The 26,743-nt window shown below is 34.1% G+C and overlaps 2 protein-coding genes across 3 annotated transcripts; both read right to left on the bottom strand.

The window, feature by feature from the left end:
• Positions 1–80: 80 nt before the first annotated feature.
• Kua (Plasmanylethanolamine desaturase Kua) lies at positions 81–21,251 on the bottom strand. Of its 2 annotated transcripts, none has more exons than XM_080163434.1 (10): positions 21,141–21,251; positions 20,192–20,282; positions 18,089–18,171; positions 17,203–17,243; positions 14,229–14,281; positions 6,967–7,060; positions 5,603–5,671; positions 2,245–2,301; positions 1,669–1,780; positions 81–722 (listed from the first exon to the last, which is right to left on the bottom strand). In XM_080163434.1, exons 3-10 carry the CDS (start codon positions 18,147–18,149, stop codon positions 631–633), a joined length of 579 nt encoding a protein of 192 aa, XP_080019560.1. In that variant the 5' UTR covers positions 18,150–18,171; positions 20,192–20,282; positions 21,141–21,251; the 3' UTR covers positions 81–630. The 2 variants fall into 2 exon arrangements, with proteins under 2 accessions (XP_080019560.1, XP_080019561.1); XM_080163435.1 differs by having other exon boundaries at positions 439–722; positions 21,123–21,181.
• Positions 21,252–21,766: 515 nt separating this feature from the next.
• Positions 21,767–26,132, bottom strand: LOC145321808 (uncharacterized). Its single transcript, XM_080163433.1, has 2 exons — positions 25,853–26,132; positions 21,767–22,044 (listed from the first exon to the last, which is right to left on the bottom strand). Exons 1-2 carry the CDS (start codon positions 25,902–25,904, stop codon positions 21,782–21,784), a joined length of 315 nt encoding a protein of 104 aa, XP_080019559.1. The 5' UTR covers positions 25,905–26,132; the 3' UTR covers positions 21,767–21,781.
• Positions 26,133–26,743: the final 611 nt, after the last annotated feature.

The following is a 26,743-nucleotide window of genomic DNA, read 5'->3' as shown; positions in this document are numbered from 1 at the left end:
GAGGCTTCTAGGGAGCGTAGCCGCTAGTGTATAAAAATGTAAGATTTTTTTTGTCTGTAGCGAAGGATGGTTTTCTTTACAATGAAGCTTCTTACTAACTTCCTCCTCCCCCCTCCCCCCACGTTAAGTGCACCTAGAAGCTGCTAGGAACGTAGCATGTAGTAGTAGTTAACATAAATTAATGAGCGATGGTACAGACATTAAACCTCTAATTTTTCAAAGGTTGAGTAAATGATAGTATTAATATTACATATTGTTTGTGTTTGTTTTGAGCTAAACTTATTTTTTTGTGCATTTTTATAAGAAGTATTGCAATTTATTTGTTATTCATTTAAATATATTTATAGTTTACATCATCATATCTTATTTTTAAGTTTGTAAAATCTAGCTAACTTCAATTAAAAAGATTTAAATATATACTGCTTAAACAGATTTCAAAATTAAAATTATAAAAATAAATATAAGACATGGAGTAAAATGATTAAATTAAAAGCAGCCAGTGAGAAGACAATCGATGAATAATTAATCTTCCCCTCAATATTTTCAATACAGAAAAACTGTTAATTCGTCCCTAAAACTTGGTAAGGAAGAAGATTAAATTTTTATCAATAGTCATTTCTCTGCAATTGATTAATATTGAGCTTTGATCCACTTAAAGTCGTCGTTTCTTGGTACACATCCAAACACAGAACTAATACATCCTTCCAACACCTTCCAGAAACCTGTAACAAAAGATAGCTAAATGTAGGGATCAAAAGGGATTATGATAGTGGCCGATAAATTGATGTGCATCTCCAATGATGATACACAAAATTATTCCATCTGTAGCCTAAAATAATTGGTTGAAACGTTTGAACCATCAATCAAAATTCAAGTCTCCAAACTTGTTAAGCCTCGAATAAGAAAATGTTATTGTGAAACTTTGGGGACTAGTGTAACAAACAGCATATTTTTTTCTCCCTCTCTGAGCTTACTGGCAATAATTAAATCATAGGTCTTTGTGCATAAAAAAAGAAAAAATTGATAAACCAATACACCAATTTACAAAATTTGTAGGGCATAGGTGTAATCATTTGCGCGATTTTCATATTCATAAATTTCTTTTAATATTCTTCAACAATGATGCAGCTGCAACCACAATGATCACCGCGGATTCAAAAAAGTCGCAGGCAATCTAAGTAAGGGCAGCCGCGAATCACATATTTTTAGCAATGGAATTTATGCATTCGTTAAATTTTGTTGATTTGTGTAAGCTTGACGTAAGCAAAGCATTTAACTAATGTATGTAATTTAATATTTCTTCGAAAAAAAACAAATATATCCATTGCATTGCTGAACTTTATGATGGAAGCAGGTTTCAGCTTTTTGAATTAATGTTATCAATTTTCATAAACTTACAATTTTAGAGTAGTTATTTAACATATTATGATAAACAGCTTTCCGCTGATGTAAAATGTACAATTATAAATTAGAACCAGTTTTGTTAGACCCAAGATGCCAACGTTTGGGCTAAAAAGCTGGTTTTATTATTATGATTGTACATTTTCATATTCATAGAAAACTTGATATAATACGATACAATACATGATTTATCAGTATGGCTGAGAACCGGTTCTAATCCAGTGGATATTAATCGGTTTTGAAGCAATACTGAAAAACCTGTTTTACCAATTTTCTCTAGGGGCCAGTTTAGCCAGCCAGCTGTTATGCAGTAATACGTTTCATGTGGAGACACATGGTGAATGCGGTGGTGTTGACGCGGCAATATCAAATGCGCATCCTGTAATAATTGATTAATTGATTGTATGTTTAAATATGTTTCGCGGCATTCTCCAGTAATTAACATCCTTAAATTGACGGTTGGTAATTTGAAACTATTGAGACACAAAAGCACAACGGAAAAAAGCCATGCTATACATTATTGTAATAAAGTATCAGGATGCCTGTCTGTCTGTCTGTAACGAAGGATCTCGATAACTGCTTTTAGCTTCTCATAGGTCCTGGGAAGGTTTACGGCTATTTTGGAAGAAGGTACCACCACCCTCCCAGGTGAATTTGCAAGAAAAACATAAAACATAACTAACCCCATCTAGCTGCAAAAATATTTTTTGGTAAACAGCTGATCTTCACAAAGATTAAATGAAAGCATTTTACAGGTCACTACATGCTTCTAGGGGCGTAGCCGCTAGTACATCATAAAGGATTAGAAATACAAAGGAATAAGAGAATACAATTATATTTTACCTGCAAAAATCTGACCCAAGCTGGTAGACCAAAGTATGTGTGAGACCATTTGTGAATCTAGAAAAAAATCACAAAACCTCGATAAAAATAAGCATTAATTTCAGAGTCGTCCAAGCTTTTTTTTGGGGTGGGGTAAAAATTTTTTAAGGGGGGGGTAATTCGTTTTTTTTTTTGGGGGGGGGGGGTAAAATGGCGCAAATTTTTTTTACCCCCGAAAAATTTTTAACCCGGGGGTAAAATTTGCTTGGGGGGGGGAGGTAATTACCCCCCCTGAAATCTGTTGGCAGGGGTAAATTTTGTTTACCCCCTCCAAATTTTACCCCCGGGGTAAAATTTTTGTGGGGGGTAAAAAAAATGTTATGTAATATTTAGTATTAAAATGCGAAGCGCGCATAAATTTTTTTTGTTAGAGATTTTTTATTTTGGGGGGGATAAATATCCCCCCAAAATTGTTTGGGGGGGGGGGGGGTAAATACCCCCTTATAAATGGTTGGTGGTGCCTACAGCACCCACAAGGAAGGGGTAAATTTTAAATGGGGGGGGGGGGGGGTAGATATACCACACTTTTCTGGGATCTTGCCAAGTCAAGTATCAACTGTTGGGAATATCAAAGGATGACTCCATGCAAAATTTGAGCCGGATCCGGCCAAAACCGGCCGTGAATTTTGTAAAAAACCGGTTTTTTCCGGTTTTTAGGGGGTATCTGTAAATCGATTCAGCTGGAGCAAAACCGGTTGGAGGTACAAAAAATTTTACTTCACATAAAATTTAGCCAATGTAATTGCCTACAAAAATGTACTTCATCATCAACTTGATTGGACAACTCTTTCCCCTCCTAAATGTCCATTAAAATCTCGGAAACGGCAAAAATCGCCAAAAATCACGCCTTCGGCGGCGAATAACGGCTAAACGGTCAGCCGGAGGCGAATGAAACATAAATAAAGAAATGTCCGCCTCAAAAAGTTGTTCAACATCAATGAGATGCTTGAAGTCTCTAAAACGACTCCTTCCCCTCCTTTAAGGGGAAAAAATGAAAAAACGTGATTTTCAAAAGTATGCCCACTTCGTGGGTATGGGGGGCACTGGACCTGTCACCCCAGGGTCACCAAATATAAAGTCTAGGCGGCCCACAATGCTGAATTTTCACCAAGTGAAAGTCTTGTGTCATTATCTCTTATGAGAAAAAAGTTATTAATTAATTAAAATTTCAAATTTTGATTTTTTGATGGATTTCTTTGATGAAATGACAGGCTGGTCAACTTTTAGGCCATTTTTTGCGGTTTTTGGCCCGCCACGCCCAAACGGTTTGAGATAATCTCACGGGACCTTTTGCCCAACCTAAGTCTGGTTATTTGTGAGGTCTAAGAAAAAAAAATCCCGGATTGGATGAAGCACGACGTCGCTGCGCGCCGTCAAAAATCGCTGGTCGGCTCATTTTGCCCCCTCTATCACTCACCTCGTGCCATTTTTCTGTGTAAAGATTCTAATTATAATCTTTTGCGTAAGTCTGATTTTGTTTCCTAGACCTCACAAATAACCAGACTTAGGTTGGGCAAAAGGTCCTGTAAGATTATCTCAAACCGTTTGGGCGTGACGGCCTAAAAACCGCAAAAAATGGCCTAAAAATTGACCAGCCTGTCATTTCATCAAAGAAATCCATCAAAAAATCACAATTTGAAATTTTAATTAATTAATAACTTTTTTCTCATAAGAGATAATGACACAAGACTTTCACTTGGTGAAAATTCAGCATTGTGGGCCGCCTAGACTTTATATTTGGTGACCCTGGGGTGACAGGTTCAGTGCCCCCCACACCCACGAAGTGGGCATACTTTTGAAAATCACGTTTTTTCATTTTTTCCCCTTAAAGGAGGGGAAGGAGTCGTTTTAGAGACTTAAAGCAAATCTTTGATGTGGAACAACTTTTTGAGGCGGACATTTCTTTATTTATGTTTCATTCGCCTCCGGCTGACCGTTTAGCCGTTATTCGCCGCCGAAGGCGTGATTTTTGGCGATTTTTGCCGTTTCCGAGATTTTAATGGACATTTAGGAGGGGAAAGAGTTGTCCAATCAAGTTGATGATGAAGTACATTTTTGTAGGCAATTACATTGGCTAAATTTCATGTGAAGTAAAATTTTTTGTACCTCCAACCGGTTTTGCTCCAGCTGAATCGATTTACAGATACCCCCTAAAAACCGGAAAAAAACGGTTTTTTATAAAATTCACGGCCGGTTTTGGCCGGATCCGGCTCAAATTTTGCATGGAGTCATCCTTTGATATTCCCAACAGTTGATACTTGACTTGGCAAGATCCCAGAAAAGTGTGGTATATCTACGGGGGGGGGGGTAAAATAGAAAATTTATGGTTTCTTATCATTGCAGTGAGGAATAAGGTATAGCTTACAAGCGAAATAAATCTTAAATAATATTGGAGGGGTAGACAAAAAGGTCGCCTTTACTACTAAGAGTTGCCCCCCCCCCCCCAAATAATGAAAACTCAGCTGAAATTACCGAATATTTTTATAGTAGCGAAGCTACTCTATAATTTGAAATGTTCTTATGTCCGTCTGTCTGTCCGTAACAAACGATTGGAGGAAACGTGATTTTCTCGGCTCCTATAAAAGATAGACAGCTGAAATTTTTAGTGAAGATTCTTATGACATACGCTCATCTAATCTTTATATTTTTTATTGAGTTTTATTGAGATCGATTCTCGATTCCTGTTTAAGATAAACGGCTGGAATTTTTAGAGATTAATCAAGTCAACATTCAACATATTTGCACCAAGTTTTTAAAGACTTGCTATTGGTTGGCTTGCTAGGTGATTCCTAGATTTTAACATTTTTCTTATTAGCTTAATGCTTTAAAATACCATTATACATTTTTAAAAAGTTTCGTGGTTTATTTTATTTATGACATACTCCATGGATTATATTTTTAAGATATTTATCCGTGATTTTGAGCTTCGCTTTTTTTGGATGTTGTTATCCTTGTTTTGAATTAATTCACTTGTTGGTTACAGCTGCATTGCAGTGGTTATGACTAAAATTCATTAAACTTCCACTTTGAAAAGTGTTAACATCAGGGAGGAAGGGGTGCATTGGGCTGTTTATTACACTAGTCCCCAAAGTTGTATAATAACATTTTCTTATTTGTTGGCTTCATAACAACTTTGGGACATTTATCAAGTTTTGAATGGTTGGTATATTAAGTTGAGTGTCCAAACGTTTCAACCACTAATTGTAATCTACTGAAGGGGTAAACTTGTTTATCATCATTAGGGAAGTACATTAATTTATCAGCTATTGTCTTATCCCTTTAGATCCCTGGTTAACAAACATGCCAAAGGAAGGCTTACCTGATTAGTAAAGGCCACAAAGATTGTTAGTACCAGCAGAAAATAAACTTGGAACCCTCCATCTGAAAACTATAAAGTATCATTTACAAAAAGGTTGACAAACAATTAGTGTTGGGCCGTATATACGGTTTGGCCGGATACTGGTTATTGAAACTATCCGGATACCGAATATCCGGCTGATTTATAATGCCGGATATCTATTTATTCGCCAGATATCCGGCGTTGGTCAGATATCCGGCCAGATACCGGATATGCGGCATTATGAATCAGCCGGATATTCATTATCCGGCAAAAAAAGTATCCGGCCCAACCCTAGAAACAACACTTGTAAATTAAATTGGGTAGATTTGCTTGTTAAGGGGGAGGGTATTTTGAACTTCGCTTCATAGTGCCTATAGAGCATTAAAACCCCATTGTTTTTGAAAATAAATTGAAAATATAGGGGGGTAGTTTTTCCATATGCCTTGCCCTAGCGGGACTATCCAATATAACCTAACCTACAGTATGGAAAATACATACAAAAAACTAACCCCACCCTCCTATATTTTCAACTTTTTACACTTAGGAGAGAAGGGGGCGGGGTTGTAATCGACTAGACACTCTTAAGGAAATGGTTGTAAATAATTAAATCCAAAAAAATAGAACCCCATGCTGTATAGAACATATTGTGCGTGTTAGAAAACTAATATTCCTGCAAATATGATTAAAAAAGAAAATATTTTTTGAAAGCTTTCCTATTTTAACTAAATATTTGGTAAAATATTAAATGTCAATACAAAAAGAATTAGAAAAGTGATTAAATTACAATGTTGAAGCTTTAATTTTAATTGTTGCACAAGATTTTCATGTGTACTTTAATAAAGTGATGCTCTCAGCTGGCTAATTAACGATACCCCATTCCACCCCCTTTTCCCATTCCCTCCCCTCCTACTGGATAAACTAACTGACTAATAATGAGGTCTATATTAGCAATCTAAATCGTGGACAAATTTTACCCTGTCATAATATCCATGTATATTGTATATACTAATAATAAAGTAACAGGATGTGTGTTTGTCTGTTTGTTTGTACCGAAAGATCTCGCTCACCGCTGAACCGATCGGGTTCTCCTTAACAGGGTAGCTTCTCATAGGTCCCGGGAAGGTTTATAACTATTTTGGGGAGGGTACCACCACCCTCCCAAGAGAAATCACAAAAATAGATTTTTACGCAAAGACTTGAACGCAACATATATAGGTATCGTAGAGACTTAAACGTATACGTAACGTATCATTTAAAAAAATTATTTAACGGCCTCTAGGGGCGTAGCCGCTAGTTCTATAATAAGTTTACAAGTAATTTGTAGTTTCGCTAATAAAAAATACCTGATTTTCTTGTGTTAACAGTTTTGCGGTTAGAAATACTGATAGAGGAATTGTTAAGCATAAATTGTCTCCGTTAGTTTCCACAAAATCATGTCTTAAATAAAAACAAACAAACAAGGATGACAACATCCATAAAAGCGAAGCACTGAAACGGTAGGACAAACGGACATTAACACTTGTATAGTGTCCAAACTGAAAAATCAGAATCTAAATGTATAAGAGTCAAAGCAAAATTGTGAGTAAATTTGTTTAAAAACTTTTTGATACAGATTAATGTTTATGGACATACTTACATTTTTAGGACTTGATTATGTAGTTGTTTTGCTTATAATATTGTACTTTGTTGTCCCAGGAATCAGTATAACAAAAATCAGAACAATCGGAAAATTAAATCATATAAAAATTTGCTGTTAAACTCAACATGTTTAAAATGGATGGACGGACATTCTGGTAATGTATATGTCAGTTATACCCAATAATGATAAAAATATATATTTAAAATCAATTGTAAGTTGTTAATAAATACGAGGGAGGAAGGGAGCATAGAATGGTAAATTACTGTAGTACCCAAAGTTTTATAATAACGGTTGGTAAAAAATGTTGGGTACTTTTATTGAATTTTGATTGCCCAAAAGGACCACCCTCAACGTCACAAAAAACGGTTTTTGATATTATAGCTCCCATAGGGCCTATATGAAAAATTAAAGACCATTTTTCCATACAATTTGGGGTCGGAGATTCCGAATCTGCCGTCCATTTTTATGTAGCTAACCTCCTTCATGCCGAAAAACGGCGCCAAAGTTGACTACCCTTCGAAAAATCCGCGAATGACAATTTTAGCAAAATAAAAATCTACCAAATTATTTTGATCATAAGATAGATAGATAGTTAGATTTAAATGAATAAAATTAATTTTTTCTTTCTTAAACGTTGAGAGAGAGAGAGTGAGGAAAGGAGATAGAAAGAAAGACAAAAGGAGATAATTATAAAGGGAGAGAAAGAAAAGTTTTTTTTGGATAAAATGTATAATATAATATATAAAGATAGAGAGAGAAAGGGAAAGAAAAGGTAAGAGACAGAGAGAGAAAAAAAGGGGAAAGAGAGAGAGAGAGAGAAAAAAAAGGGGAAAAAAGAAAGAAGGAAGGAGAGAGAGAAAAGGAGAAAGAAAGAGAGAGGAGAGAGAAAAGAGAAAGAAAGACTAAGAGAGAGAGAGCGGGAGAGAGAGAGAGAGAGAGATAAAAGGAGAAAGAGGGAGAGAGAGAGAGAAAGAGAGAGAGAGTAAGAGAAAAATAGATAAAGAAACAGAGTGAGAGAGAGAAGGAGAGAGAGAGAGATAGAGAGGGAGAGAAGAAGAGAAATAGAGAGAGATAGAATGAAAGTGAGAGGAATAGAATGAAAGTGAGAGAGAGCGAATGAGAAAAAAAAGAAAGTGAAAGAAAAAGATGAGGTAAGAAACACATAGAGAGAGAGTATAGGAGAGAGATAGGGAGAGAGGGAGCGAGAGAGAAAGAGTGAGAGACAGAGAGAGAGAGAAAAAGAGCGAGTAAAGGAGAAAGAAAGATAAGGAAAGAGAAAAAGAGATAAGGAGAGAGAGAGAGAGAAGGAGAGAAGGAGAGAGAGGGAGAAAGAGAGAGAGAGAAAGAGAAAGAGAGAGAGAGAAAGAGAAAGAGAGAGAGAGAAAGAGAAAGAGAGAGAGAGAGAGAGAGAAGGAGAGAGAGAGAAAAAGAGAGAGAGAAAGAGAGAGAGAGAGAGAGAGAGAAAAAGAGAGAGAGAGAGAGAGAGAGAGAGAGAAGGAGAGAGAGAGAGAAGATGAGAAAGAGAGAAAAAATAATACATAAAGTGAGAGAGAAAGAGAGAGAGAGTAAGAGAGATAAAGAAAAGAGAGAGAGAAAGAGAAGGAGAGAGAGAAATAATGCGATGGAGAGAAAAAGAATATTAGAGAGAGAGAGAGAGAGAGAAAGAGATAATACGAGGGAGAGAAAGAGAATAAAGAAAACGTAACAAAAAGATGAAATAAAAGGGATCTAAAGGGATAAGACAATGGCTAATACATTGAAATACATTCCCAATGATGATAAACTTCTGAAGATTACAATTAGTGGTTGTAACTGTTGCATGCAGATAACTATCCTATTAATCTGATTTTTGAATAATGATGTCTATGACAACAAAGTACAATATCATAAGCGAGGAAACTTTATAATCAAGTCCTAAAATTGAACGTAAGTATTTACGCAATTTTGGAACAAAAATAAGGACAATTTTGTTTACACTTATTTGTTTACAAGTTCTAACACTCTACAAGGGTTAATGGTTGTCTGTCCTTCCTTTTGATTTTAGAGCTGCACTTTTAGGAATGTAATACTTTTTAGTAGCGAAGCTACTCTATAATTCACTTTGTCCGTCAGTCCGCCCGTCCGTAACGCTATGGGGGAAATGGGATTTACTCAGCTCCTATAAAAAATAGAAAGCTGAATTTTTTTGACAACATTCCCGTCATTAAGGAGCACAATTAACTATAAAACATCAATGGCGGTCGGACGGCTTTTAGCAGGTTTTAGGCTATTTTTTTATTTTCCGCATTTTTCCTCATATCTTTGGTGTTTATGGTCCGATTTTCAAAATTTTTTCAGTTAGATTTATCAAAAATAAATTTTCCGTCGTTTGGAGAACCAACAATGACGGTCAGACTGCCTTTTTGCAGGTTTTTGGCTATTTTTATATTTTTTACATTTTTCCCTATATCTTTGGTGTTTATGGTCCGATTTTCAAACTTTTTTCAGATAAAGATATCAAAATTAAATTTCCCATCGTTTGAAGAAAACAACAATGACGGTCAGACTGCCTTTTTGCAGGTTTTTGGCTATTTTTATATTTTTTACATTTTCCCCCATATCTTTGGTGTTTATGGACCGATTTTCAAGATTTTTTTTCAGTTAAAGATATCAAAATTAAATTTCCGGTCATTTGAAGAAATCAACAATGACGGTCAGACTGCCTTTTTGCAGGTGTTTGGCAATTTTTTTGTATTTTTTACATTTTCCCCCATATCTTTAGTGTTTATTAATCGATTTTAAAAATTCTTTAAGTTTAAGATATCAAAATTAAATTTCCCGTCGTTTGAAGAAAACAACAATGACCGTCAGTCCAATCCACGAAATTTTGTGCGTCGCTACTTATGGATGTTGTCATCCTTGTTAGAAGCGAAGTCACTCTACAATTCACTTTGTTTGTCCGTTAGTCCTTCCGTCCGTCAGTCCGTCAGTCCGTAACGCTATAGGGGAAACATGATTTTCTTGGCTCCTATTCAAGATAGACAGCTAAAAATTTTAGTGAAGATTCCTATGACATATGCCCATCTAATCTATACATTGTTTTGTCCACCTGTCTATTACATTATACATATTTTCACCAAGTTTTATTAAGATTTGTTTATTAATTGGGGTGCTAGATCGATTTCTAGATTTTAGATTTTCTTGAATTTCTCTTTTCCTATTCATGATTAACTCAAGTTATACACAGAAAAGTATCACTGAATTGACAAACAGACAAAGTGAGTTATGGGGCAGTTGTTGAGTTCTTTTAAAATTAAAAAATAAAATTAAATCACGAAACCTTAAAAAATAATGTTTGCTTTGAAGTATGACCGACAGACAGACGGACAAAACAATGTATTGATTAGATGTGCATATGCCATTAAAATCTTCACTTAAAATTTTAGATGTCTATCATCAATAGCAGCAGAGAAAATTTTATTTCCCATGGCGTTAAGGAATGACGGACAGACGGACAGAAAAAGTTGACATTCTACAGATTTCAATTACAATTTCAAGAGTTTATATTTACTTAAATAAAAGCAGTTAACAAGATATCACCATTTTTTTGAAGCGAAGCTACTCTACAATTCCAAATGTCTGTCTGTCCGTCTGTCTGTCCATCCGACATAAAGTGATTTTCTCGGCTTTTTAAGATTTTGTTTGTGCTTGGCTACTTATTAATATTGTCATCCTTGTTACTAAGTAGATCCTGAACCTGGATATATTATTATATTACTTGTAATCACCAGATCGCTAAATATTTTTTTCTTATACGAAACTTCCAACCCAATGAAAAAAATAAGATATAGTTCATTAATTTATGTCAATAGTAGGTAGGTTAAATTAAGCAATATTTTTGTCCTATTAAAAAAAACACCCAGTAAACACATCTTAACCGATATGGTTCTACTTTACATTGTAGCTTCTCATAACTATTGGAAAGGTTTATAACTATTTTGGGGGAAGGAACATCACCCTCAGAAGAGAAATTGCCACTAGAATAAATGACTCCCCCCCCCCCGATTTTTTAAAAATAATTCTATTAAAAACTTAATTTATAACAGGGGGTGATCGACTTCAATCCTCCATCCACCTCAAGTGCCCCCAGATGCATAGGGGCGTAGTCGCTAGTATTTTCTATTATCTAAGTAGTAAGGTTATTTGTCTGTAGCGAAGAATCTCGCTAACCGCTGAACCAATATGGTTCTTTTTTACAGTGATGCTTCTTATATGTCCAAGGAGTGTTTATAACCATTTTGGGGTGATTATCTACACCCTCCCAAGAGAAATAGTTTCTAGGGAAAATGATACCCCCCCGAAAAATTAAATTTTTTACTTTGTCTGAAGTCAATTAACTTTAAAATTACTGGTCTGTATGGATTTTACTTTACAGGGAAGCTTACAAATATCTTTGGGTAGTTTTAGGCTATTTTCCCTTCCTTCTACCAGAGGCTGGGGTTGAAGCAACTAGTAGTAGTAATTAGTAGTAATTATAATATCAACTTATTTATTTAAACCTTTTCAAGGATTTCTGTAGTTATGGATACAGTTTGATATAAGTACGGGAATAAAATTTAAATGTTTCTCTCCGCTGGCTAGTATACTATAATCTCAATCACCTCCTATGACATTACCTCATCCCTTTCCATGACCATGGAGGAAGGTATTGACTAATTTCTGAGGACTATATATTAGCAACCTAAATTGTCGACAAAATTCCTCTGTCACAATAGACATGTATTCTATATCCATTTCTGTAGCAGATAGGCAGAAGGGATAAGACAATGGAATAAATTAATGTACAACGTATCTATGTATGCAGAAAGTCACAATAGTGTTTAAACCTACGAATGAGTGACTCTCAAACTTTATGGATCTTAAGGGATAATTTAAGACATTAGGTCATAAATAGATATACCCCCCCCCCCCCCCCCCCCCAATTACTAAACATATAATTTCCCTGTCGGTAGATTAAAATTTATTTGATTCAAAAGTTTGGACTGTAATAGTTTGGTTTTAATCAATCATAATTTATAACAGTACCTAAAGCTTCTGTGCCAACGAACAAGATAATTATTTAAAAGAACTTTTGGTACCAGTAAATTTTCAGCCGTATGTCTCCTCCCTTCCTAGCTGTCACTTTACAATGCCCCACATTTTGTTAAGCATTTATGGATGTTATCATCCTTGTTCATTAAATATTTTACCTGAGTTGATTCTCAATATATTTTAATTCCCAGAACGTATGAGAAGATACTCTGTAAAGGAGAACCATAACGGTTCAGCGTTTATCCTTCGGTACAGACAGACAAACAGACAGACAAACATACAGACAAACAGATAGACAAAAAAACAGACAGACAAACATTTAGACAAACAAGACAGACAAACTTTATTATAAGTAGATTACACGTAAGGTCTTCTATTCTATCACAAAATATCTTTTCTTTCTCTCACTTTATAATTACCCCCCTCTTTCTTTCTTGCTTTCTATCTCCTTTTCTCCCTCTTTCTCTTTTTATCTATCTAACACATTTCTCACTTTTTATCTATCTCACTCTCTATTTCTCTCTCTCCTATCTCTATCTCACTCTTTCTCTCTCTCTCTCTCTCTCTCTCTCTCTCTCTCTCTTTCCTTCTCACTATTTATCTCTGCTTCTCACTCTCTCTTTCTTTCTTTCTCTAATTCTCTCTTGGTATCTCTCTCCCTCTCTCTCTCTCTTTCTTCTTTTCTCTCTCTATCGCTTTCTCTCTCTCTTCTCTCTCTCTCTTTCTCTCTGTCTCTCTATCTCGCTTTCTCTCTCTCCTTCTCTCTGTCTCTCCTTCTTTCTTTCTCTCTCTCTCCTTCTCTCTGTCTCTCTCTCTCTGTCTTTCTTTATCCTTTTTTCTCTCTCTCTTTCTCTTTGTCTTTCTTTCTCTTTTTCTCTCTCTCTCTCTCTATCTATCTCTTTCTTTCCTTCTCCTTTTCTCTCTCTCTCCCTCTCTCTCTCCCTTTTTCTTTCCCCTTTTCTCTCTTACTCTTTCTTTTTCCTTTTCTCTCTCTCTCTCTTCTTCTCTCTGTCTCTCTCTCTCTCCTTCTCTCTGTCTCTCTGTCTTTCTTTCTCCTTTTCTCTCTCTCCCCCTCTTTCTCCTTTTCTCTCTCTCTCTTTGTCTTTCTTTCTCCTTTTCTCTCTCCCTCTCTCTCATTCTTTCTTTCCCCTTTTCTCTCTCTGTCTTATCCAAAAAAAAACTTTTCTTTCTCTCCCTTTATAATTATCTCTTTTATTTTTGTCTTTCTTTCTATCTCCTTTCCTCACTCTCTCTCTCTCAACGTTTAAGAAAGAAAAAAATTAATTATATTCATTTAAATCTAACTATCTATCTATCTTATGATCAAAATAATTTGGTAGATTTTTATTTTGCTAAAATTGTCATTCGCGGATTTTTCGAAGGGTAGTCAACTTTGGCGCCATTTTTCGGCATGAAGGAGGCTAGCTACATAAAAATGGACGGCAGATTCGGAATCTCCGACCCCAAATTGTATGGAAAAATGGTCTTTAATTTTTCATATAGGCCCTATGGGAGCTATTATATCAAAAACCGTTTTTTGTGACGTTGAGGGTGGTCCTTTGTCCAAAAAGTTTTCCAAAATTTGTAGCAAATAATTTAATATCCTGATGGGATAATTTCGATTCTCATCATTGGAGACTTGTATCAATTTATCGTTCATTGTCTTATCCCTTAAAAACACTAATAAATACGGAGAATTAATAGTTTTTTCTCGCATCGTATTATAAACGGCTTTCCGCGGATATAGAATGTACAATTATAAGATTAAAACCATTTTTTTTTAGACCCGAGGTGCCGAAAGCTGGATATAATACGATGCTAGACATAGTTTTTTCGTATGGATGAGAACCGGTTCCTATCCACCGGATTCGAATGAATACGATAGAAATGAATTACCTTGTAATAGAAGTCGGGTCAATATGATGCTCTCGAAATGGACGCAGAAAATTCTAAAATTAAGAATATTTTTTTTTAAATCAGCCATAAATTAAAATAACAAAAGAGTATTGTAAATAGATATTTCAAAACACATTAGCCTTTACTATACATCCATACTTATACCATTAAAGTAAGAGAATAGAGGCTGAGGGGGCACGAGCTAAGTATATGTAATTCTACCCAGAAGGTGGAGACTCTATGCCGACTTTCAATTAGGTGTTTGAATATCAGCCAATATTGTCGGAGATATAAACACTGTTAAGTCGCTACTAAAGAGCAGAAAACAAATTACTAGCGGACGAAAAAGGTCCCCACCACATAGGCTGGGTTGTCGTGGTTATACATTTATTCTTATACAGTTATTCCTATATTAACCACTAGCGGCTACGCCCGTAGAGGCCTCTAGTGGCACTTTGAATGTTTTTTTTTATTTAAAATATCTAATTAGAGAAATATTTGGTTTATGTTTCGTTCAAGTCTCTTTTTCGGGAGGGGTAATTTTTTTCTTGGGGCAATTTCTCTTGGGAGGGTGGTAGTACCCTCCCCCAAAATAGTTATAAACCTTCCCGGGACCTAAGAGAAGCTACCCTGTTAAGGAGAACCCGATCGGTTCAGCGGTTAGCGAGATCCTTCGGTACAAACACACAGACATCCTGTTACTTTAGTATAAGGATATACGAAGATATAAACGTAATAAATATATTAACATAACTAACTTTTATGTAAATCAAATGAATGAAAAACTGGTAATCAATTATGTATATTATTCATTTCTTTTAATCTTTGTCCATTTAAATTTTAAATCTTATAATCAATGTCTTTGCTTGTATCTTTCAATTAAATATTTGCCTTCCATGAACTACTAATTTCTTTTTAATATGTTTTCAAATTATAAATTAAATGAAAATTGAACTCATAATAAATTTATAGACATGAAATGTTTGATTGTAGACATTTCAGAATTATCAGTTTCAAAATTAGTGTTAACTTAAAACCGCGAAAATGCCAACGCTGAAAATTGAAACTATTTTATAGAGAACTAGCAAAATATCTTGAAATCATCATAAGCTTAAATCTGTAAATAAAGTAGCCTAAAACCATCACAGGACCTATGTGAAGCTTACCTAAAATAAAGACCAAATTGGTTTAGTGGTTTTTAGTTCTTAAGATTCAAACGGAAACCATTACTACTTTACATAATAGGACTAGCGGCTTTGACCCAAGAGGCAATTTTTAAAAAAATTAAATACTTCTGGTGCTGCAACCACTGATTTTAAATAATTAACTACCTAAAAAAATTCAGGGGGATTATTTTTTTTTTTTTTTTGGGGGGGGTGGGTTGGGGGTGTCCCATCCTCAAGAAAATAAAATAAAACCACCACAGGACCAGTAGATATATTCCCTGAAGAGTAGAATCCAATCGGTTCAGTGGTTACCGAGATCTTAAGGGACAGACGGACGGACTGACAAACAAACATCATTCTACTTTGTATTATAGGATATGAAAAATGTGGGGAAAACCCGTTCAAAAAAGATTACCCTGATTTTCAAATTTTATATAGTACAAACAAAACATATAAATGTATGTAAAAGTAACAATATTACATGTCATGAAAAATTAATTCTATTTATACTTACAAGGACATATAATACATCTAATAAAATGGCATAATATAATATTATATCTTAAACTAACGGCTACGCCTCCAGAGGCCTCTTTTGGGGGGAGGCAATTTTTTTTGTTGAGGTGGGGGGGGGGGGGGGTGGTGCCCCCCCCCACATTTTTAATTTTAGTTAAAAAAATAAATAAATTTTTTTTAGGGGGGACCTATGAGAAGCTACCCTGTTAAGAGAACCCGATTTTACTTAAAATGCACTTTATATACTTTAATCAAAGCAAATAAAATGATTAAGATTCCTTTACAATACATTGAAGTATATGGATGTATGTGTGGCTAGAACGATTATACAGCAGTTGTAATACAAATTTGTAAAAGTCTTGAGCTGGATCTTTAAATGTGTAGCCGTTACCGTTGGCAGAGTTAAAGCCACTAACCCAATAGCGATCTACAAAGTGGCTACGGATAGCCGTGGCCAAATAAAAATTAAATTTAAAAATAAAAAATAAATTAATTTTTTCTGGGTGGGCCATAAATAATTTTAGAGATCCATATTTCTAGGATAGCTGGCATTGCATTCCTGTAAAATCTTTGAAAATTGCAAGTTTTATTGGCAGCACTGGCAGTTGCGACGGCTACGGCTACGGTTTCGACTACGTCCACGGCAACGACAACGGCTACAAATTTAAAGATCCATCTCTGGGATGGTTTTAAGCTGCTTGGAGGGGACCAATTTAAATATGGGTTTTCTAAATCCAAATTGTAAGAAAATATAACTTAAAAGTTAGTACTAGTATATGGGTATAAGTTAAAGATAAAAATAAAATAGCCTAAAACCATCCTGGGACCGAACTGAAGAGAGCCATTAAATTATTAGTTGTAGGACATGTAGAAATCTTATGCTGCAGACAAAAAAACATACAACTTTATATAGATTAGGATTGGACATTTCTAGATTAGATTTGCAAATTTTTATGACTCTATAATTTAAAAAAAATATTTGTCAATTAAATGTATGAATTATTAAATCCATACCTTTCCAATCACAGAGAGAGAGAGAGAGAGAGATAGCGGACAATTAGTTGTTAATGAAACTAGTCCCCAATGTTTTATAATAACGTTTTCTTATACGTTGGCTTAACAACTTTGGGGACGTCAGTGAATTTTGATTGGTTGTTTCATTAAGTTGAGTGTTTAAACGTTTCAACCAAAAATTAAAATTTGCAGAAAGGATAATATTGTGTATCATCATTGGGGATGTACATCAATTCATCGGCCATTGTCTTATCCATTTAGATCCCTGAAATCCTTACCTTTCCGATGACGGGCATATCTACACTACCCCAAGTGTCAGCTGAAATACATATTAATTTTAAAACAATCATTTTATATTTATTTTCTACTGAAAAAATTGAAATTAATTTTGTTGAGTTGTGATTATTTTTTTCATAGGATATTTCAATTGACCTGTCATTCCAAAAAATATATGAAGTTATTTCCTATGATCAATGGTCTAATGTGACGATTTTACGCTAACACTCAACGTGTGTTTATTCTAGATTGTCCATCTTTTTGATTTGTGAAGCAGAGCTTCGCTTTCATGGATGCTGTTAAACTTATCAAATCATCCTATTATACAAAGTAGTAAGCTTTTTTTTGTCTGTAGCGAAGGATCTCACTAACCGCTGAACCGATATAGTTCTCTTTAACAGTGAAGCTTCCTATAGGTCCAGGAAAGGTCTTTAACTATTTTTAGGGAATGTACCACAACCATTCCAAGAGAAATCGCCCCTGGAAATAAAATGACTTCATTAAATTTTTTATTACCTTTTCTTTTTAAAACTAAAATAGAAAGTGGGATGGGCCTACTTCCCCTCCCCCTTTAAAGGCCACTAGAGGCCTCTAGGGGCGTAGCCGCTAGTCACTATATAAAAGAATAGGTAATCTATCGCAGACCCTATCGCTATAAATGCCAATTGATAACTAGTCATCAAAGAATAAACAAGGATGAGATAATAATGGTAATGATTATAGAGTTGCTACGTTTTCTAAATCTTACCCTAGGCTTACAGTTGCATGAATCACTATAATAATAAGATTAAAATTGATAGAACAAAGGACGAAAGTACGCCAGTGGATCCGTCACAAAATATATAAAGCTTCGCTAAAATATGAACAAAATAAATACTTAATACTTACCAAACCAATGCACAAAGCCAGAAAGAAAATCTGCAGTTGTGACTCCGGCTATGTAGGCCATTAAGATGGACAATAAACCAAACCTAAATTAAAATTAAAATGTGTATTCATATCGCTATTATAAGTCATAATGGCATGTAAATATAGTTATGCCGTTATTATGTCAGCTATAGCCACTCTTATAGTCTTATAGTGTGTTAAAAAAACATTAAAATTTAATATAGTTTTAATTCCAACAGTTTTGACATGGCAACTAGAAACCTATATCTAACATTTTAGGTTGTTTTTATGTTAACAAAAAACGCAGATAGATTTCTTAGAAATGATTTGATCTTACACTTTAGGACATTTTTTGAAAGGGAATTTGCTTTTTTATGAATTATATCCTTTGACTAATTCGTGAATCATATTGATTTATTATGAATTTTACTTCAAAGCAATGATCAAGAAACAATTATCCAGAAAAAAGTAAAGAAATAAAAATTACATTGTGCTCAAAAAATCACAGTCATAAAATTTTGAAAGTAGAATCAAAGCCAAAATCTAATCTTCTCCTTATTGTAAGATATTTGATTTTCAAATGCTTTTTATTCTCTTGTAATTTGTTTCACCAAAGAAAAACATTTCATACAATTTTCTGTTTAGCAACTTTGCTTTTCTAATGTATCATCAAAACGATATAAAAAAGACTTTCAAATCAATTGTACAATGACTTTTACCATTTACTGCTTTTATAATAACAGGAAAATACTGTATTACTGTTAAAAGTATTTGCTTTTTAAAGGAAATTAATCTCTAGATTAACCTTCTTTATTCTATATTTACAAACTAGCGGTTACGCCCCTAGAGGCCTCTAGTGGCACTTTAAATGTTAGTTTTTTTATTTCAAATATATGATTTGAGTAATAATTGTCTATGGTGCATTAAAGTCACTACGAAAAGCGAGAACATTTTTACGATTTTCGATTTTTTGTGATTTCTCTTGTAGGGTGGTATAAACCTTCCCGGAACCTATGAAAATCAACCCTGCAAAGGAGAATCCGATCGGTTCAGCGGTTAGCGAAATCCTTCGATACAGACAAACAGACAGATAGACAGACAAACAAACAAACAGACATCCTGTTACCTTATTATAAGGATAATTAATCTTTTTCTTGTGTAATCAGTGATCACATTTATTCAGAATTGTTTATTAATTTCTGGAATAATATTAATTCCTTTCTTGAGAAATCGATCTACATTCTACATAGAATATTTATAGATGGAGAATGTCCAGTAGGTAGAAATTTAGGTCTTACAAACAAGAGAAAATTACTAAAGGCTTGTAAATTGACAATTTTCATGATAATTGAATATATTTAAAAAAGTACAGTATGATAAAAATTATCAATACATTAAAGTACTTTTATATATTATTATAGTACTTTTAAAAAAAGTGCTTATTTCTTGTATCTTAGAAGTTTGAAAATACGAAAAAACCCTTCAAAATTGTAGGCATGGTATAAACATGTCATTTCAGAGGTTTTGAACAATAGTAATGTCTTGTCTACTATGTAGCTATAATAAAAAGTTTCTGTGGCTGACATTTTATCGAGATATCTACAATATATTGACATTATAACTAAACACTGCTGTTATCATTACAATAACATAATTTTTGACATATAAGTATCAAATGAAAATGTCAATTTCAGTAATGTTTGTACCTTAAAGAAAAAGAATAAAAACTTTTTATTATTATCAAAAATTTGGTTAAATGTAGAAATTACATTATCTAATCATTAATTGTACCTTCTCTTATCAGATATTGGAACATGTGTATTGCAATAAAAGGATAATTAGATTTCACAAAAAAAGATTTTTTCTAAAGAATGGCAATATCCATAAGTACTTTAAAAAATCCAAGTAAAAAATTTATTTTAAAAATCACAAAAACTTTCTTATTTATTTTCATATCTAAAGTTTTTTTAGCGTGACTGACAGACTGAAGGACCAAGTGAATTATATTTTGGATACTCAAAGGCATAATGAATTGTCTCATTGTCTCAATTTCAAGATAAAGCTTATCTACAATTGAATATTATAATTATTGAAATATCTTACCCATTGTTGGAGGTAGTTAAAAGCAGAATTGTGTTGAGAATAAAGAAAGATATTGCTATGCTGATACCAATTATTTCTTGCACTCTTTTACCTAAAAGTATTTTTTATTTTCACTTTTCCTAATAAAATCCTATATTAAATCCCCCCCCTGCATAATTAACAAGAATGGTTGTGTTAAAAGAGGGGTTAGAACAAATCCCTTAAATCAAATAGAGTCAGAGGGGTGTTGCTCTTAATCTTACCCAAATCAACAAGGATGACAACATCCATAAAAGCGAAGCACTGAAACGGTAGGACAAACGGACATTAACACTTGTTTAGTGTTAGAACTTAATTATCATAATATAAATTTATAATAGTCAAAGCAAAATTGTAAGTAAATTTGTTGTAAAACTGCTTGATACAGGATAATTTTTATGGACATACTTACATTTTTAGGGCTTGATTATAGAGTTGCTTCGCTTATTACATTATACTTTGTTGTCCCAGGAATCAATATACCAAAAATCAGATCAATCCGATGATTTGATCACATAAAAATTTGTTGTTAAAAAAGTAAAAAAATCAACATGTTTAAAATGGACGTACGGACATTTTGGTAATGATTATAGAGTTGCTACGCTTTCTAAATCGTACCTAACTACTAAAGGAATCACCATGCAAAATTTGAAATCGATAGGACAATTCTAACATGCCTAAATTAACGGAAAAAGCTATCCGTTACGGACGTACGGACGTACGGACGTACGGACGTACGGACGGACGGACGGACCGACCCTAATTATAGAAAAGCTTCGCTTTTAAAAAGATAATATGAGCTGTTTTGAAATTTTGAAAGCATAATTTGCTTAAATTTTTATTTATATGTTTCATTAGTTGGAATCAACTTTCACAAATTACTTATGCTTGCTTGAGTTATTGATAAAATTACCTTAAGGTAAATCTTTACCTTTCGAATAAAGATTTGCTAATTTTTGAGCTCCTTTGTGCTTAGGTCCAAGTTTTACTTTTAATTCTTCTGTACACGAATCTTCTTTTAATTCCTGGTTATTTCATAGAATATCTGTTTATTTGTTTAAAAAAAGATTTTATTGTAAGGGCATTATAAGGTATCCTAACAATACACAATAATTTGATGTATATATGATATACTTTGTGAGACAAAACTGTTGAAACCAACCAATCAAGATTTCTCAATAATATCCAAATTTTTAAGCCCTATAAATGGACATGTTTAAAACTCTTGGGATACTGTTGTCATTCACAGGTAAATATTCCCTCACTATCTAGGCAATATCTGTTTTTTAAAATTTCCTGATTTAGCAAAACATTACTTCAACATTGAAAAGAATATAGTTCTACTTGGTACTTTTGAAACTTAATTAAAAAAACTTAAATTACTTAAAAAATAAGAGCTCTACAATAAAATTGATTGCATATTTAAATTCTATGGATCATTTTACATCTACTTCTTACTAAAAGCACTGACTAGCTATTTTAAAACAAAAATCACAAAAGTTAGAACACGTTCTTTACTTAAAAAGCTAGAAGTTATACACAAATAGCAAAAAAATCAGACTACCTAACATATTATCTTTTACTTAACATTCTATGTGCCTGGTTAGATATTAAAGCTTCTTTTTCTGAGGATTCATTATTATTTATTTTATCTTCACAGGGATCCAGGGATTGGGCAGTTTTGGATTCAGTGCAGGGATTCAGTGAAGATGAATGAGATAAATCTTTACGCTGACGCATGGTGGTGGATAGGTCTCCAAGACAAAGTTCTAACGCGGCTTTGTCCATTGAGTAAGGTTCGAGTAACAGATTTTCTTTGCATGAGTATATTGTGCCTAAAAGAATATAAAATATGATTATCTTAATTACAATATATATACTTGGAAAAAGAATACTTGATTAATTTACAGTAATGTAGTAATGTAACTAGCAGCGGCTACGCCACTAGAGGCCTCTAGAAGCAAATGTTGAATAGGGGAAAGTCGACCCTTCACTTTCAATTTTAGTTTTAAAAAAATAGTAAAAGAAAATTGAGGGGAGATTATTTCAGAGATGATTCCATCTGGGAGGGTATAGGTACTCTCCCCTAAAATCTTCCCTGGACCTATCAGAAGCTTCACTGTCAGAAGAACCATATTGGACGAGCGGTTTGTGAGATGTTAAGGGACATACACACAGAGAGACAATTATTTTGTAACTTTTTTATAGGGATCACTCTTACCCAAAGAATAACTAATAACCAAAGCAAAACTAAAATGGTTGATGTATGAATTTAATATTTTGGTTTCATAATTAATGAAGATTTGTGCTCCATAAGAAAATGGAATTTAATTCAACATTTCCGCTTGACAACGTACTTTAAAACATAAAGTAGCCTATTAGCATTATGTTAACATCCTTAATCCTAATATCAAAGCATATTTCATTTTACTTGTGTCAGCCTGTCTGTCTTTTTAAAAGCGAAGCTTTTCTATAATTAGGGTCGGTCCGTCCGTACGTCCGTCCGTCACTCCGTACGTCCGTCCGTCCGTCCGTAACGGATAGCTTTTTTCGTTAATTTAGACATGTTAGAATTGTCCTATCGATTTCAAACTTTGCATGGTGATTCCTGTAGTAGTTAGGTACGATTTAGAAAGCGTAGCAACTCTATAATCATTACCAAAATGTCCGTACGTCCATTTTAAACATGTTGATTTTTTTACTTTTTTAACAACAAATTTTTATATGATCTAATTATCCGATTGATCTGATTTTTGTATACTGATTCCTGGGACATCAAAGTACAATATCATAAGCGAAGCAACTCTATAATTAAGTCCTAAAAATGTAAGTATGTCCATAAACATTATTCTGTATCAAGCAGTTTTTCAACAAATTCACTTACAATATTGCATCGACTCTTATACATTTATATTCTGATTATTCAGTTCTGACACTATACAAGTGTTAATGTCCGTTTGTCCTACCGTGTCAGCGCTTCGCTTTTATGGATGTTGTCATCCTTGTTTTATTACAATTTGTACAGTTTTATTTTATTCCATGTTTTCATTGTGCAATCTATATTGGACAATAGAAGCTGTGCCTCCCTATCATATAGGAGGTCTTGGGGAGGGCAAAAATAGCCTAAAACCAACCTAAGACTTGGTCATCTAGTAAGAGGGGAGGAGATGGGGTATATTGGGTGGAGGGTTTCATTATTTTAGCCCGTTGCTAGCTTCACTTAATTAGAGAACATGAAATATCAAAGTAATATTATATCCATTCGTTGAACTCTCTTTTTTTTAAAGATAAAGCTTTCCCTAACAAAACAAATCCGCCATTGGTTTGAAAAAGCTACTCTATAACTACTAACTGTACGTTCATCCGTCCGACTGTTCGTTTGTCCATTGCAGAAAGTGAGTTATGGAAGACTTTAAATTATCGTAGCGCAGGTTTTGTCAATCAAGTACAAAGTTTTACATTTTTGTTATGAAGCTTCTAGCTATATCTATAATACAAAGTGAACGATGTCTGTCTTTCTGTCCGTCTGTCCGTCTGAAAGTCCATCCGTCTGTCTGTCCCTTAAGATCTTGGTAACTACTGAACCGATTGGATTCTACTCTTCAGGGAATATATCTACTGGTCATGTGGTGGATTTAAGCTATATTCTTGGGAGGTGGGACACCCCCCCCCACCAAATTTTTTCTTTCTTTTTTCTTGCGTAGGTATCTATTTTTCCCCATTTTTTTATTATGGGGAAGTTAGTTCACATAAAACTACTGGCGGCAACACCAGTAGTACTTTTTTTTTTAAAAGCGAAGCTTTTCTATAATTAGGGTCGGTCCGTCAGTCCGTACGTCCGTCCGTCCGAGATAGATAGCATTTGTTCGTTAATTAAGGCATGTTAGAATTGTCCTATCGAATTCAAACTTTGCATGATGATTCCTGTAGTAGCAACTCTATAATCATTACCAGAATGTCCGTATGTACATTTTAAACATGTTGATTTTTCTACTTTTTTAACAACAAATTTTTATGCGATCTAATTATCCGTTTGATCTGATTTTTGGTATATTGATTCCTGGAACAACAAAGAACAATATTATAAGCGAAGCAACTCTATAATCAAGTCCTAAAAATGTAAGTATGTCCATACACATTATCCTGTATCAAGTAGTTTTTCAAAAAATTTACTTACAATTTTGCTTCAAATCTTATACTTTTATATTCTGATTATTCAGTTTAGACACAATACAAGTGTTAATGTCCGTTTGTACTACCGTTTCAGTGCTTCGCTTTTGTGTATGTTGTCATCCTTGTTTAATTACCTCTTGGGACAAAGCCCCTTGAGGCTAGGGGCGAAGCCGCTAGTTATATCTATAATACAAAGTTTATACTGAACCGATTGGATTCTACTCTTCAGAGAATATATCTACTGGTCCTGTGGTGGTTTTAAGCTATTTTTTTGGGAGGTGGGAATCCCCCCCCACCCCCAAAAAAACAAAAAAATCCCCCTAAATTTTTTTAGGCAGTTAATTTAAAATGTGATGGTTGGAGCACCAGAGGTACATATTTTTTTAAAATTACCTCTTGGGGAAAAGTCCCTAGAGGCTAGGGGTGAATCCGCGAGTTATATCTAGAATACAAAGTAGCTTAATGTCTGTACGTCTGTCCGTCTAAAAGTCCATCCGTCTGTCTGTCCCTTAAGATCTCGGTAAAAACTGAACCGATTGGATTCTACTCTTCAGGAAATATATCTACTGGTCCTGTGGTGGTTTTAAGCTATTTTCTTGGGAGGTGGGAATCCCCCCCCCCCACCCCCCAAAAAACAAAAAATCCCCCTCAATTTTTTTAGGCAGTTAATTTATAATGTGATGGTTGAAGCACCAGAGGTACTTATTTTTTTAAAATTACCTCTTGGGGCAAAGTCCCTAGAGGCTAGGGGTGAATCCGCTAGTTGAATATATATTTTTAAAACCTTGAAAATTCGTAAATAAACAAGTAAGTTAGTGCATTCAGACGTACAGATATTATTGAAGCTATAGAGTAGCTTCTCTTATTTGAAGAAAATGCTGGTCTTCTCTAACTTGACGTAATGGCTTGATATATTTGTACTTTTCGTACTCTGATAACCAAAAAAATGTTTATTACTTTTTTCATCGTTAAACTCTCTTTTAATTTTTAAAAGCGAAGTTTTACTAAAATTAGGGCCGGACCGATTGTCCGTCCGTCTAGAACGGGTATTTTTTTTCGTTTTTTAGGCATGTTAGAATTGTCCTATCAATTTCATACTTTGCATGGTGATTTCTATAGTAGTTAGATACGATTTAGAAAGCAACAACAAGTACAATGTTATAAGTAATGCATCTCTATAATCAATTGCCAAAATGTAAGTATGTCCTTAAGTGTTATGCTGTATTTAAGCAGTTTTTCAAAAAATTTACTTTCATTTTTTTCGACTTTTATACATTTGTATTATAATTATCAAGTTCTGACACTCTTTAAGCGTTAATGTTCGTTTGTCCTTCCGCTTCAGAGCTACGCTAATAAGGATGTTGTCATCCTTGTTTTATTTTAGCTACGCTTATAAGGCTATTATAATCCTTGTTTTGACAACTTAAGTTAAACATTAAATTTCAAAATAATAAAATTTGATTACCACACCTGTAAATGGCATATGAGAGGTTTCTGAGGGTTTTACTTGTAAAAGCGTCATCTTGCTAAGGCTTTTAAAATATTTAAAACTTAAAACAAACACTTATAAACCACTTTATTAAAGCACTAGCAGCATGGTGTCCTATTTGTATTAGTTAACTAGAGAGAGACTGAAGCGAATGGATGTTTTCTTTTGAAAAATAATTTATAAACTAGTGGGAACTGGTATTATATGTTTAGTCTATCGTAGGCGTGCATTATATACTCAAACAGACGAACTATTTAAACTGTGGAGTGAGAGAGAGAGAGAGAAAGAGAGAGAGAGAGAGAGAGAGTGAGAGAGGAGTGGAGAAGGATGATGTATAAAGGGAGGTAAAGAAAGAGAAAAATAGAGAGTTTATGAATGAAAGTGCTATATTACTAATACTAAGGGAGGTGGGTGAGAGAGAGAGTGATTTACCTTAGTCAAGGAAAGCAAAGACTTGATGCTTCCTAAGGACATATTATCCATACTGTAACATAGTTTTAGCAGCTACTCTATAATTTTGATCCTTACTTTAGTATGTCCGTTATTGCAATATAACTTTACTAGCAGCCCTAGAGGCTTCTAGGGGCACTAGCACCAGGAGAGGGGCGACTAATTTCAAAAACCCAATTTTAAAATATAAATAAATTAAAATTTTTTAATGGGGGTGGATTTTTCTGGGGGCGATTTCTCTTGGGAGGGTGGGGCACATTCACCAAAAATAGTTGTTAACCTTCCTAGGACTTATGAGAAGCTACCCTGTAAAGGAGAACCCTATCGGTTCAGCCGTTATCGAGATCCTTCGCTACAGACAAAAAAAACTTATAGGATAGTTAGTTAAACAAAATGACTGAATTTTCATAATTTTTAAAAGT

The sequence above is a fragment of the Acartia tonsa genome, chromosome 6 (genome assembly GCF_053477335.1).
Source record: "Acartia tonsa isolate MP-2025a chromosome 6, ASM5347733v1, whole genome shotgun sequence".
NCBI lineage: Eukaryota > Metazoa > Arthropoda > Copepoda > Calanoida > Acartiidae > Acartia > Acartia tonsa.
This window is presented reverse-complemented; position numbering and strand designations above follow the sequence as displayed.

Excerpts from the sequence above, each read along its gene's own strand:
- LOC145321808 (XM_080163433.1), bottom strand. The coding sequence starts at position 25,904 with ATGACGCTTTTACAAGTAAAACCCTCAGAAACCTCTCATATGCCATTT. Across the intron at positions 22,045-25,852 it reads CTCTCATATGCCATTTACAG|GCACAATATACTCATGCAAA; the intron begins GTGTGGTAATCA and ends ATATTCTTTTAG.
- Kua (XM_080163434.1), bottom strand. The coding sequence starts at position 18,149 with ATGGCCTACATAGCCGGAGTCACAACTGCAGATTTTCTTTCTGGCTTT. Across the intron at positions 14,282-17,202 it reads ATATGCCCGTCATCGGAAAG|AATTTTCTGCGTCCATTTCG; the intron begins GTAAGGATTTCA and ends TCTTAATTTTAG. Across the intron at positions 2,302-5,602 it reads TTGTGGCCTTTACTAATCAG|ATTCACAAATGGTCTCACAC; the intron begins GTAAGCCTTCCT and ends ATTTTTTTCTAG.